This window comes from Perca flavescens, chromosome 2, assembly GCF_004354835.1.
Source record: "Perca flavescens isolate YP-PL-M2 chromosome 2, PFLA_1.0, whole genome shotgun sequence".
Classification (NCBI taxonomy): domain Eukaryota; kingdom Metazoa; phylum Chordata; class Actinopteri; order Perciformes; family Percidae; genus Perca; species Perca flavescens.
The window spans coordinates 31,290,839-31,306,026 of NC_041332.1; the positions used below are offsets into that span (position 1 = coordinate 31,290,839).

The window sequence follows — 15,188 nt, forward strand, 5'->3', positions numbered from 1 at the left end:
TAATGCACGGAATAATATACTGTTAAAATGTGAACTTGTTTTACTTGTTTGGCTGATGTCGAACACAAATACTACTAGAAATACTAGAAGCTGTGAAATACAGTGTTCACTTAAAGCACAATTACTTATAGCTAGACTCCTATTTTGATTCCCAAGCCTTCTTTTCCTACCACAACCCTGCCCTCTTAACATTTTTACCACAGAAATGCAACACTAAAATAACTTGGCTCCAATTTGTCAATTCCGACGAATTATGCCTTTTTTGGAGGGGTCATTCTTTTTGTCAGTTGAGTTTCAGGCTAGCTATGTCTTGACTGAGATTTATGTTAGATCTCCCGGGACATTCTGTCGCTTTGTTTAAGAGGTATTTGTTTTCTCTTTATTGAATCAAATTGAATGTTTCGCATTGATATTGCACCTAGTGTTTATTGAAACTTCTGGCATCGTATGTATTATTAAGCTTTCAACAGCTGATAATCTTGGTTTATGGAACAGCTGAACAGAAAATGTCTATCTGATGACTTTTGGGTCCGGTCTTTAAATAGATGTGCTAAGGAGCTTAATCTGTTGACATCATGTAAGTATGTCTCAGTCTGAGTGACCACTTCAGGGTCGGGACCCTTGAGGCCATAGTCGGCTTATCTCCACTGATTGTTCACTCTCTCCTGCCATCCTCACACAAATGCGCGTGCATGCGCGCGCGTGCGCACACACACACACACACACACACACACACACACACACACACACACACACACACACACACACACACACACACAAAAAAGGATCTTTAAAAGCTCTGTTAAAATGCCATTCTGAAATTAAATGAATGAAATGGAAACATTTCAGCCATTTTTTCTATGGAAGGATAGTGACACGTTTGTTTTTAGACACTTGTTTTGTCTATGCCAAGGCAGTGACTAATTGCATCCTGGCCAGGGCTCTTTGAGGACATTGTTTGTGTTTTTCTTTCCTTACTTTTGTGTTTCCATTACACTGTCTGGGTTACATTTTTGTTCATGTTATTTTTTTTTTTTTTCCATTGTTTTTTTTTCAGGACCTTTCTTTTACGATAATGGCCTAGCTAAATGACCCTTCTTTTGTTAATAAGGCCAAAGATAGTTGTTCATGTCATTTTATGATATGCTTTAACCTCGTTTTCTAGTGACTAGAAAAGTGGCTAAGTGCTGTCTACACACTGATTTTATGAGATGGTTGAAATAGCCCACACAGAGACAGATTACTCATCGAAATTCCCGTATACTTATACAACTTATCTTATGTCTTTTAATATTGAATTTGTATCTACAAAAAATAAACAAACAAACAAGTGTCTTGTCGAATATAACAATATTAAAACTCTCCCGGTGTGGAAAATTCCCATGTTGTTGAGGGGAGTAAAATGGCCATTCCATTATAGAAACCGTTTCAGGTGATGAGCTGGTAATGTTCTTCTAAAAATGAAACAATGGAGGACGATCTTCCTACCTACCGTAGTTACCACAGTGTCTTATGTTTCAAAAGGTTTCAAAGCTCAAAACCTTTTAGTCCACATATGAACCCAATGTGTCCCAGTAGGTCACTCAACAGACTAATGAGACTTGATGGGCTTGTGGTGTTGGACATCACTGCTTTCTGTGTATAGCTCTTGGGTATTTGCAGTCCCACAGCTATTCCACTCAGTAATTATACACACACTCGTCTCCAGAGCGGCCTACCAATGCCTAAATTACAGTCAGTGGATAAACCACGGCAAAGTAAGAAAACAAAATGACTAGAAAGAAACTTAACACACCAGCAAAAGTAGGACAAGAATGTATAACAACTCTTTGGAAATGAAGGTCTCTTGTTTGTTATCCATTTATTTAGCACATTTAGCTTTTATTTAGTAAAGATCTACTGGAACTCATTGTAGAGAAAAGTTCTGGGAATTGACGTATAGGCCTAAGTTAATTCATTATATAACAGTGTAGTTGTATGTGGGTAAATGTGATGATCATTAACAACTTTAATATATATAATAAATGATAGGATAAGTGTTTGGTCAACATTTATTCCCACAGCTTGTAAGTATCTTGTAAGCGTTCCCTAAAAATGAATGGAACCATTTGGTGCCACTCCAGAATACTGTCTACTGTTTATGCATGAGCTGCTAATGATCCATCACAGGCTTTAGAGAGTGCTGCACATTTTGCGATTTAAAAGCTTAAAAAGGTCCAAACAGAGAGTGAGAGTTGTTGGAGGTGTAGATCCTGGCGGGTTTCCTTCAAGTGTCCAGCCATAACATTACACCATGGCCACAGCTGCTGTGTCGCCGCTGATCTGTCCCCAAGAAACATGATCCTGTTTATAATCTGACCATCATTTGGACGGCGACTGCCCGCGACGCCAGACACATGATTTACCCCTCTCTGTGTGTGTGTGTGTGTGTGTGCGTGTGTGTGTGTGTGTGTGTGTGTGTGTGTGTGTGTGTGTGTGTGTGTGTGTGTGTGTGTGTGTGTGTGTGTGTGTGTGTGTGTGTGTGTGTGTGTGTGTGTGTGTGTGTGTGTGTGTGTGTGTGTGTGTGTGTGTGTGTGTGTGTGTGTGTGTGTGTGTGTGTGTGTGTGTGTGTGTGTGTCTCAGAGATAGATTTACGAGGATACTGTATGAGGGTGAGGGTTAGGTCTTCAGGGGCTAAACGTATCCCACGGTACATGGCTTCATGTAGTCCCACAAGTTGTAATATTTCCTCCTCACCAGCGGTAACTGTGTTAGGAAACCCTCACATGGTGGCAACAGTGTAGTTGTATGTGGGTAAATTTGATGATCATTAACAACTTATTATAAGAGGATGATATACAGATATTCACTACTTTCAAGTTACACTTGTTGCCGAATAGCTCTTGTAAAGATTTGTTAACCAGTGTTCCTGAGGTATTGTCCCTGAAGGTATTGTGTCAGCATGGAGACAACGTGACGTGACATACATTACGGCCCTTTTTATGTTCTAATTATAGCCCCGTTTATACTGGATTTATGAGGCAGATACTGATATAGATATCTGGGAGTAAAAAAATCAGATACTATATCAGCCTATATCTATGTTTTTTACGTACAAACATAACTAACTAACTCTTTATACACATGCCTTAGATTTGTTTTTTAAAGTTTCATGACCATATCAAATGGTTAACTTGGACTTTTTTTTTTAAGAAAGCCCTTAAATGATTCTCTTTTATTCTATTTAAATTAATCTGAGATAACCATTCTTTATTTATTTTTCCTTTTATATTTTAATGAAAAAGTGTATATACAATCACACACTCACATGTGTGTGTATGTATCATACATACATGCACATACAAACTTTTAACAGTAGGTCTTATCATATTGCAATTTACACTGTAGTGCCAAACATGGCCTCAGACAAGACATACATTAAGGGCATTTTACAACGTGTACAAATGTATACCTGTCATTTCTCTCTGGTGGACAATCTGCCTATAGCCGCATTATTGGTTTAGCTAGTTCTAATGCTAATGAGAAACATTGTACTGATGTACTGTAGTTATGAACTGTTTCTATTTGTTCATTGTGTGGAAATGTAGAGCTGCCACGAAATATGTTGTTATAATGAGACTATTTACTATGAGTCTTAATCAGTTGTTATAATGGGAAGGTGATCTCAGAAAAGACTGCTCTAATATCTGGATGCCTGTACAATTTTCAGCGTGGTCAAATGCGTGTCAATGTTATGCCATCCATCTAGTGCCACTCATCACCAGAGCCAACGCCAAGGCAGTTTACACATTCATGTCAGAATATGGTCACATACCTTTACCAAAATAAGCCCCAGTCAATGATAGCCAAGTAAAGTGAGATTGACAAGTAAAGTGATTTGTCAATGTGCAATGAGGCCCAGAGTTGTCATAGTGTTGAAGGAGCTGGGACAAATGCTATTTTTTTGTTTACCTAGACCTTTTATGTACTGTAGTGTCACAATATGTGTATGTTACCTACTTGGTACGCTGAAGAAGGCCCAGCCACAACATCTGTGCATTTTACTCCTATGTGCTGAACAGAGAAACTAAATAAATAGCATTAAAAAGAGCATTCTGATTGATTTGGATGTGCAAACTCCTCTCAGGTTATTAGGATACTAAAATCATCCAAGTCCTAATATTTCAGACAAGTTAAAGAGTTCTGGAGCCATCAACATTAACATGTAAACAACAGCTACTGTACATCACAATGCCAAAACTTCACAACAATATCTACATTTGTGTAAGGCACAGGCTTGTGTGTGTCACAGTAATTTACATACCAGACACGTATGATCCCTACTGCAGCCACTGTAGGCCGTCACTTGTAATATCTGTCATACACACTAAGTCCCATGATGACACACATGCATGCTTTTACGCAGCGATGCAACAGTCTGTGTTGCGCCTTTTGGCTTTTGATGTGTGCCCTCTTCATATCAATCATGAACCTTACTGGAACAGTTTCCAAGAAAAGGTCTCCATATAGCAAGAAGAAGGCATCATCACTTATGGGTACAGTTAAGTAAAAATTGCATAATTTATCATATACGTTATTTATGTTTCATTCGCTAGGGTCATGAAGTAACTCAGCTTTAAGAATTTATGTCTCCACATTTGGATTCCATGGGTTTAGGCCTCCGCTTTAACATCTTTTTGAACATGACAGGCAGTATGTGTTGATTTCATTTAAACGTTTACCTTTTTTGTACAGTGCTGCATAATAACGGAAGTCAAAGAAAGTTGAAAGTGTATAAGTGACAGATCTTTTTTTAGCTGCATCAAATCACAAACCGTTGAAGTACATTTCTGTTCACCTTGAAAACACTTGTGTTTAAAACAAGACATACATTTTACATTTGAGATGTCCATTCAATATTCTTTGTCTTATTGTTAAATCGGTTAATCAGAAATAGTCTCAGAATCCTTCTGAGGCATTCCCAATCATCTGGATCAGTATCTGTTTATATCATTACCACATTATCCATCTATCAATTTTCTAGCCATCCTATCCTATTCAGGGTGGCTGGGGAGCCTATTCCAGCACACTTTGGCAACCCTTATATTGACAGTCAATCACAGGTCTGTCCCCTCTTAGCTTGATATTTAGACTGAATTGCCATTTCAGTTGACTTTATAGTAATCCGTGCACAAATCAGAGATTCAGGTGCCTGAAAATTGTTTGTTACTTTTCATGTCCAGGAAATCTTGAAGCCTTCAGCCCAGGTTTTCTCAAGATTAGAAAAATGAAATGTGTGAAAGGAGTTAAAATTAAGCTGACACGTAGTCAATTGCAGTATGTCAGCACACAGCATTCCTACTCCTAAACATCATTAATATCTCCAGACTTTCCCTGCACAGAGATTTTGGCTCTTTAAGTAGTGTGATTTGAATCAAAGGGAACCTAATGACCGAGTGGGCAGTAGGAAACTGGCATATTTCCAAACTAAATGCTTATATTTGAGATTTTGATCCAAAAGAGTTTACACAGAAAAATGAGGTTGGCTCTTATAGTTGCAATAACTCAATTATTTATTTTAGCAGTCTCAGGAAGGTCAGTTTGTAAATACAAATCCCTTTGCTCTGTTTTAGAGGCTCAATCAGCTGGTCTAGAAGACATTTCTTTGTCGGAAATACTTTGTTTTGTTTTACAGGAAAGTGTGTCCCCCTGCAGTGGACCAGTAAGAAGTTTTCTTCAATATGAATACAGGTATTCAAACCATACACTGTATGCAATTGTTGGGGAATCATCGTTTTCATTTTTTGCAATCTATCTTGTATTTCCTGTATCACAAAGTAACTGAACATAAAACTATTGTCCACATGTGATACCTTACAATAAAAAAAATCTATAAAATTCCACATTTTAGACCACATAGATATTTCAAAAGCTGCTATGTGTGCTAGTTTTGCTCTACCACAGGGATAAGTCTATAATTCTAACCTTGACCCTGCTTCACCACTTTGGTGATTTGTCCATTTTGGGCCTGGTTTATTGTGACCTGAAAGCGTCAATAAGTATAGTAAGCCTGTTGCTTTTAACCACCGTGACGTAGTCCTCCCTCAATACGTTCCCAAAGCTTTGCCCTAAAATTGGCAGTCATCCCGAGCTAAAGTGTGTATTGCAGCTGGAGAACCAATGACAAATAATCCCTCGTTGAGCCTTCTCCACACACCAGCGCTCTATGTGGCTGCTAGTGGTAACTTGACTCATCTTGATTTTTTTTGTCTGGGTTTACAATATAGACAACACAAAAAAATAGCTTTGTCAGTGAAGATTACCAATAAAACTTCCACAATTAGACCACAGTTTGACATACAGATTTTAAACTACCTGTATTGTAACTGCTTAAATTGTAAAGAACTGATCTAAGCATTTGCTACAGAAGTGCTGCTTTTCTCAACATTATCTGTGTAGTGTAAACTAATGCAATACAAGGTCTTCAAACTTGTACTTTACAATTACATTCTGCAATTGTGCTATACACCAGCTTCATCACATATCCCGAGCTTGTGCAGTAAAAATCTGTCTCTTTAAATGCATGTACTTTGCCTCATGCTTATTTGCGTTATGTTTCTGCCTGGAGGCATTGATGTGTGTGCGTATTTGTGTATATGCATGTGCATGTGTGTGTGCTGCTGCTTCTGCCTCTGTAATCACCTGCCTGGCTGTGACTTCTCAGATAGCGGAGGATGCTCTCGCAAAAGTGTGGCCTTGTCACTCATGCTCTCTCCCATGAAGAGGGTCCAGAGCTCACCAAATCTAGGCTCAGGTACTAACACTCAAAACACACTACAAATTAACAAGAGTTACATAAGTAGCTAAAATACAGGCCACTTCGGGTATTGACTGAACTAAACTCTCAAAGCATGAGGTAAGTCTTTAAAAAGTGATCAGTCATGTTTGGCCTTCAACAACCTGATATGGCTTGAGCATCTTTGAAATGCTTTCATGCTGCCTCAGTATGCTTTAAGCAATGTTTGGACTGCGGGATGCTATTTTGTTTATATCAGTTCATCATATAATCATTTTGTTTCCTTTTTGTTTAGTTTCTCCTGTCTTGGGCCTGTTTTTGCTTCTTAAATAAGTGATAAATTATACTTTACCTACCTGTTGTTGAATCTTCCTTCCTTTTGACATACTCCCATATATCATGCTCTCACACTGCTCCATGCCATCTCCCCGTCTTTATGGGTAGTTTATTCTACTCTTCCGATCTAAGTCTAAGTTTTCTACTTCTCCTTTTCCTCTGTCAGCATTGAGTGGTTAGACATGGCACAGCTCCCTTGACCCTGAGCTCTTGCACAATGTGGAAATGTTCTTGGACGGTCTTGTGTTTTGACTAAAATGGCACCACTCTGCTTAATTCTTCCTGATTGTTTTCCATTTCCTATAAGCAACTTACAGTAGATCTGCAGTATGTATAAACCACTTCACTCTAAAACCGTTGCCTATTTCTTTTCACACATAATTTGAAATTACAGTTCAAGTCAAGATTAATAACGAAGAAAACAAAGGCTGGGCTACATGTGTAACTGGTCGTTTCCAGCTGTATATTCCTTTACTCAGCTTTTGTGCCTGGACCTTGTCAGCATCTAGGTTAACGTCTGCACCTATGTTTGCATTCTAGCGCTGTCTGCTTCCTTTAAACAATAATAGGGCACTGTCTGAAAGCTGATGTCAGCTTCGTCCACTCCCTTAGCCCTACCACCGAGTTTCTCTTTCTCACACTAAACATTCTCAAGCATTTTGTGAGATGACAACTACTTTAGAAATAACCCTATACAGTAGTCTTGGAAGTTGTTGTAGTGATGAATGTGACCATGCATCCACTCGTGTCACTTACTGTCGCTGTGTCTTCTCTGTTCCCCAGGGAATGATTCTCACTCATCGGACTTGGGTAAGTCTCCGTTCCTTGTGGAGAATTGGAGTTGAGACTCTTTGGAAAAAATTAACTAGGAAACACCCCATAGGAGCCCAGCAAACTTAAACAAAACACTGCTGTGTGTGATGTTGATGTCATTAACTTCATCTTTTAGATTCTTGGAGGTCACACAGTGCAACAGAAGGCTTTAAAAATGGAGACGCCAGCAGCTCATCTCTTGCTGCCAAAGGCTTTCGCAGTGTCAAACCCAACCTACAGGACAAAAAGTCACCAACACAGGTAAAATGTCTCACACATCACATTGCCAGATGTTTGCATTTGTGTGTGTTTTTTAATGCTATTTATAGTTTAATCAAAACATTGATCTGTGTGAAAAGTGTATTCTACTATTCTATTATAATTTAAACAGAACCATGCAGTATTTCTAAGTATGTTTTTCGGAACAACTTGATGATTTGTACCAAGCTTTGCACTGATGATTTTTCTTTGTTGTTGTTTGAACTTGCATTGGTTGTTGCTTTCTAATTGCCCAATAAGGATATGAATCACGTGCCATTGCCACCCCCCAGGAGAGAGAGTTTTCACTTCTCACCCACAGGCACTAATCCACCAGACTACAGCTCCCTTGTTGCCCTGGCTAATGATTTTAGCCCTGGATCGCTAACACTCACGCAGAATGAGAAAGCAGTTTTGAAAGAGTCATACGTCGTTAGTAGCACATCTTCTTACTCTTACTCAGAGACCAATGCAAACTCAGTCCAACAGGCACACCAGTCCACTGTCCCGAATGCCATTAGCAACTGTAGTGCACCTGCCACCACTAATACACAGGTCCAGGAGCGTAAGGTGTCTTCCCTCAAAATAACCCCTGTCACCATCCCTGACCCCCCGGCTCACTGCAACTCTTTCCTTGACCCCGAACCTAAGACCCAGACCACAGGTTCCCCTCCACCTACTTCCCCGCCTCCACAAAAGGGTCCCACTTTGTCTCAGCCCCTGACACAGGCAGCCTCGCTCCTTGTCCACTTGGGCCCCGAGAATCTGAAACATCCAGACCACCAGCCTTCAAACAGCACAGCAGGCCTCAAGGTCCCAAATCGAGACCCAAATCAAACCCAAAGTCCAGCTCCATCCCAGGCGGAGATATTGAAGGCTCCCCCTGCAGTTCCACCAAGACCTTCTCCTGCAGAACTGTTGGTACATAACTGACTACATACTGTAACAGCAGAACAAAAGAAAGCACTAGTTCGCTGGGTTTTTGTCTTGGTGACATCAAGAGCGATGAAAGGGTAACACACTGTCTGCATCACATCATTTGATGCCAATACACACTCTCAACGTGCCATACAAACAGAAGAAGTAGTCAAGATACTGTAGCCGGGATATGTCAAATTCAGAGGCCAAAAGTGATAAATCTGCTGCTTGATGCATACACACATTGGGCAGTCAGTGACAGTGGTGTTTCTTGAAGCCACTAGTGTTTTTTTGCATGTCATATGTTGTTTGTGTGTGTTGCCCCTTAGTTTTTTAGTATTGGTGCTGCCATCCAACCAACCAAACTAATTGTGGTTCTACATACGTAGGTCTGCACTCATACTGTATGTGTAATAACCAACTGTTTCATTTATTTTCTACCACTGTTACTGTCTGTATACTGTATTTGCAGCCTTCCACAGAGTTTGAACTAACAGAGCCTCTTCAATTCACAGCATTAATCATGTTTCAGAAGATGATGCTGCTGCCTCATGACATTTCAGTGTGGTTTCACAGTAGCATTTCACCTTCTGTTAGGCTCACGTGTTACTTCCACACATCCTTTTGTGACCACGTGGCTAATGAGTGGTATCACTAAGCACTCCTTTCCTCCTTTTCCAATCAACTCCCTCTCCCTCCAACACCAGGGGCCTCCCTCCCCCGACCCCACAGCACGGCACTCCCCCTATCGCTGCCACAGCTCAGAATCACTCGACTACCTGTCAGGCCTAATGCCCAAGGCTCTGTCGCCCACCCCGTATTTTCCCAGTGGGGCTGGTGCAGTCAGCAGGCCGAGCTTTACCACAGTCAGCAGTGCGGGCATCGGTGGCTGCGCGTCACCCTCGGCTTCCCCTGTGACGGTGTCCGCTCTCAGCCACTACTCGTCATCCACGGCGGGTCTGCTGGAAGAGCTGCAGATCTGTAGCCTGGACTCTCCTGGCGCCTCACCCACGCCATCGCCCACCCTCAGCCATGCCTCTACCTACACAACCACTGCTGGCCCTGACGATGTGCTAACAACCTTTGTGGCCTCCACTGCTGCAGCAGCCTCTGTCACTAACGTAATTATCCCAACAAGTCACTGCTGTAACACACATCATTACCAAAAGCAAACGGTTCCCTCCCTACCCCTACTCATTTGGATGGCTGAACCAAACTTTCACAAAATGTGCTATTACTACCGATTTTTTTTTTTTTTTTTTTTTTTTACATTTCACTAACCTTCAACTACAACCTAATGTTCCCTTATTATGTTAATGTTTCTGCTCTCATGAGAACTCTATGTCTATGTGCTTGTCTATGTTTTTCTGTTATGTCTTTTTTGCAATCAAATGCATTTATACTGTCTCTTAAGGCCAGTTCATATCAGAAATTCACAACGAGACAAAACCATTTTTCAGAAAAGTTGTAGCAGGGCGAAGTTGGAAGCTGTCGGCTGCTGATTTTATATTGTAAGATACGTGAGGAATGTAGTTATGTTTCCTTTCAGCTCATTATATTGAAGTGGGGATAGACTTCAGGGACCCTGCTACAGAATGGTACATCTTTATGACATACATTTCCATGCACCTTGTCTTCCCAGTTCTAATAACAACTGATAATGAGAGCTGCCATTTTCTTAGGGCTACATTATTCAGTCTGACATTGGCTTCTTGTTAGGCACCAAGCTAACTGCTTGGCTATCATGTCAATCAAAGTTGCATTGCATTGTCACTGTTTACTCCAAGCCCTGTGGCTTGCATCCACCATCAGTGCAGTCAAGTGAGGAATATCTTCACTGCATTGTGGTGTTCTACTGTACCACAGATACCATTCCCAGCCTTTGTTCCACCTACAAAGATGCTAATGGATTGGCTGCTTCTCTAACCAAGAAGTGATAATGGCCAGCTTCAAACCCTTGATAAACCCTTGGTTTGAATTGGTTAGCTGTGGCATTCTAATCACATTATCAGCGGTAGGGATTTGCTCACTGTAATTAAATGATCCATGTTGCTCTGTGCCCAAGCACTAAACAAGGAAGAAGTTCGAAAGAGGACTAAAACTGTCTACACAGGAGGCTTAGCATGAACAGCACGTTAGCAGAGCAGCAGCTTCAGTGCTCCCTCTGTGTCTACACAGGATGTGTTCAGGCACATTATTGAGTGTAGGTCACCCGTGTTTTGGCAGTGCTTAAGCACAACACACACTATAGTAATGTGAGTGAAACGGAACAAAATTGACTTGAAGTATAAAAATCTGCTTTGGAACGCAGTTACACACATACAGTGCGAGTAAAACGCAAGCTGTTACACTGCCTGTGCAGACTGCTGGATTGTTTAAAATAGAAGCGTATCTGTTTTGTCAGATTAGATGGATGACTGAAAAAACGCGGCTGACACGCCTTCAGTGTAGAAACACTGGCAGTAAGTGTTGTCAACACCGTGTTTGTGTGTTGCTTTAATGTGAATTTACTGCATTGGGATTTGTTGCGAGTTAGTCATTGGTTTTAGAGCGATTGTGAATCTTTGATTGAAAAACACTGGCCTTAAAATAAAAATCCAGTTTTTATCCTTTGTCAGATGAGAATGTATGTTCCTATGTCATAATGAATGGGAGAGCATTCTTCAGAAGAGCATCCCATTGTAATTGTATTGTGTCTGTGTCTGTCTTGTGTGTCAAAACTAATTTATGATGAAATGTATGTGAATCTGAGTTTTGTAATCTGAGTTTTGTTTGCTTACTGTTACTGTTTTAATCTCTTCTGTCTGTTTTGAGGTTAAGTGATTCAATAAGTGCCCCTTCCCCTCACTAACTGTTCTTACATTGTACAGTCCCTTCAGATTCAGCAAATACTGAATCACATCAGCCCAAATAGTTGTCTGCATATACATTAATTTCCATAATAGGTTCCTCTACCCCTTTAATATATGTATGTATGTATGTATGTATGTATGTATGTATGTATATATATATATATATATGTATCTATGTATGTATGTATGTATGTATGTATGTATGTATGTATGTATGTATATTAGGGCTGTCAAACTCTAGGGCTGTCAAAATTAATTTTTGCGTTAATTTTTTAATATTTAACTCGTTAAAAAAAATTTACGAAATTAACGCAGATGTGTTTGTTTAATTCATGCGGCAGCGGCTGAGAAACGTAATACGTCTACATAACAGCAGGCGGCGCTACTCTGTATTGTTGCCCAAGTAATGAAAACCGGCAGCTGATTGGACGAACGCGTCACATGGGTTTGTTTTCTCCGGATATTGAGAGCCAAACTGTCATGGCGGCCGTTCAGAATACGATCTCATATTGTACTAAAATAGTTCACTGAAACATGTTTCTGAAAACATTTTAAGCGAGAAATAGGCCGTGCAGTTGCTGAATCTGTCTTCATTTCAGCTCAACAAAGGTCAGTTTAGAAGATTTTCGTCAGATTTTGAGAGACTAGTCACCTCATTCCGCTCGCCATTTCCGGGTGAGTCCCGACTGCCCTGCCGGCGACTGAACTCTTGGCTCGTTGGAGATGAACTGAACTCTTGGCTCGTTGGAGATGAACTGCGCCTCGCCTGTAAAGTAGACGAGAGCAGGCGACAGCAGCCGGGGACGGTGACAAAAATCTGCTCTCAAGTCAGACAGTTTCTAGCCGTTTCCAGCAGCCTTCAGCAGGACTAAATAAGCCAAATTGTTGCTGCTGTTGTTCTGAAAGATATTAAACATTCTGAACTTAGCAGAACCTTTCCTTGTTTGTTTTTTTTCTTCATATTTGCAAAGTTAAATGATTTAGCATTTAAATATATATTATTACAAGCTTCAGTCTCAATTTAAAAAGCGATTAATCGCGATTAATTACAGCAAATTGTGCAATTAATTAGTTAATTTTTTTGAATCGATTGACAGCCCTTATATATGTATATGTATATATATGTATATATATGTGTATATATATGTATATGTATATATATATATATATGTATATATATATGTATATGTATATATATATATGTATATGTATGTATATATATATATATATATATATATATATATATATATATATATATATATATATATATATATATATATATATATATATATATATATATATATATATATATATATATGTGTGTGTGTGTGTGTGTGTGTGTGTGTGTGTGTGTGTGTGTGTATATGTGTGTGTGTGTGTATGTATATATATATGTGTGTGTGTATGTATATATATATGTGTGTGTATATATATATATGTGTATGTATATATATATGTGTGTGTGTGTATATATATATATATATATATGTGTGTATGTATATATATATATATATATATATATATATATATATATATATATATATATGTATGTATGTATGTATGTATGTATGTATGTATGTATGTATGTATGTATGTATGTATGTATGTATGTATGTATGTATGTATGTATGTATGTATGTATGTATATACATACATACATATATATATTAAAGGGGTAGAGGAACCTATTATGGAAATTAATGTATATGCAGACAACTATTTGGGCTGATGTGATTCAGTATTTGCTGAATCTGAAGGGACTATATATATATATATATATATATATATATATATATATATATATATATATATATATATATATATATATATATATATATATGTATGTATGTATGTATGTATGTATATATGTATATATATATATATATATATATATATATATATATATGTATATATATATATATATATATATATATGTATATATATATATGTGTATATATGTATATATATGTGTATATATATATGTATATGTGTATGTACTCATTATCTCATTGTAGGGCAAAACAGCAACATTCCCTTCTATAAATGGAAATTTGGCTGCCATTTGTGATCGGTAGTGACTGATGAGCTCTGTTTCTGGCTTGTGGATCCTTCCTAGGGCCAGGTCCTCTCTCACGCTATGAATGGAAGTGCTCCACAGAGGCCTCTCTCTCCTCCATCCTATCCTCCTCCCCCCACCTCACTCCACACTGGGTTCCAGAGACAGAGCAGGAGTTCAGGTGAGTCACAAGTCTTTGGACATCACATATTTTAATAGCAATTCTTTAAAAAATATCACTGCTCACTATATGACATGGGGAAATTATCCACATGCATGATTAGGGAAGTCTTATGCTTTGTCAAGTACAAGTGCTTTACAAGTACTATTTCACTTCATATTTCATTCAGAACATCCTGCTCTATCAATGCAATGCAAAGAAACCCACAAATGCACATGAACATGAAAGACCTCCAAATAAATTGTATATCGTGTTAATATAGCCTGCTCTGAAATGGTTGAAGTGCTAAGAATCTCAAAAACTGTAAATCTTGTAAAGGACCCATAAAGGGATCTTTGTGAATTGTTGTCCTAATCAGTACCCATATTAATTACATAGTTAATGGTAAATGTATGTGTTACAAAGCCCAGGATACAATACTGTATGTGTATACCTATTAGTAGAAGATAGAACCATTTAGTTGTGGAGCACAGTATGAAATTAGTACAACAGAGATAATGTTTGTTCTTGTACTGCTCAATCTGGAGGCATACAAAAGAGCAATTCATTTTAGGAATGGTTCATTGCTTGTTCAGCTGGTTTTGATGCCCGAACTTGGCTTTCTATTTGATTACGATATATATTTGACTTCTCTTTTCTCTCCTCTCTTTGTATCCAGAGGGCAGCGAGTCAGTTACCAGAGAGTCCGTGGTGTTGGGCCACACTAGCATCAGGAGCACTGTGCCCATTGCCCGCTTCTCAGAAGAAGAGAAGAAGGTGTCCGTTATTAAAGCTCCTCATTATGAAGGCATCGGCCCCGTGGACGACTCTGGCATCCCTATCGCCATCCGCACGGTGAGGTCAAACGTACATAGGGCTAAACACATTGCTGTGCACCAGACGTACGTTAGGTACTCTTGTGTTGCACAGGAAGGTCTGAGAGACCCTTTTCTGTTGTCTTGATATGTGATCAGGCTCACGAGAGAGGATTACTTTCAGCTGTCAGCAGCTTTTGACCCC

At 39.1% G+C, this 15,188-nt stretch overlaps 1 protein-coding gene across 8 annotated transcripts in view; it reads left to right on the forward strand.

Annotated features, from left to right (window-relative positions):
- Positions 1-15,188, forward strand: part of sorbs2a (sorbin and SH3 domain containing 2a) — a 68,192-nt gene that overhangs the window by 25,860 nt on the left and 27,144 nt on the right. For 6 of the 8 annotated variants that reach the window (XM_028590939.1, XM_028590967.1, XM_028590931.1 and 3 more), the window contains exons 3-9: positions 5,675-5,730; positions 6,704-6,793; positions 7,895-7,921; positions 8,061-8,185; positions 9,808-10,221; positions 14,069-14,189; positions 14,848-15,023. In XM_028590939.1, the coding sequence (XP_028446740.1) occupies positions 5,721-5,730; positions 6,704-6,793; positions 7,895-7,921; positions 8,061-8,185; positions 9,808-10,221; positions 14,069-14,189; positions 14,848-15,023 (963 nt within the window). In that variant the 5' untranslated portion in view covers positions 5,675-5,720. The remainder of the gene's footprint in view (positions 1-5,674; positions 5,731-6,703; positions 6,794-7,894; positions 7,922-8,060; positions 8,186-9,807; positions 10,222-14,068; positions 14,190-14,847; positions 15,024-15,188) is intronic. The other 2 variants (XM_028590975.1, XM_028590995.1) reach the window with 2 other exon arrangements.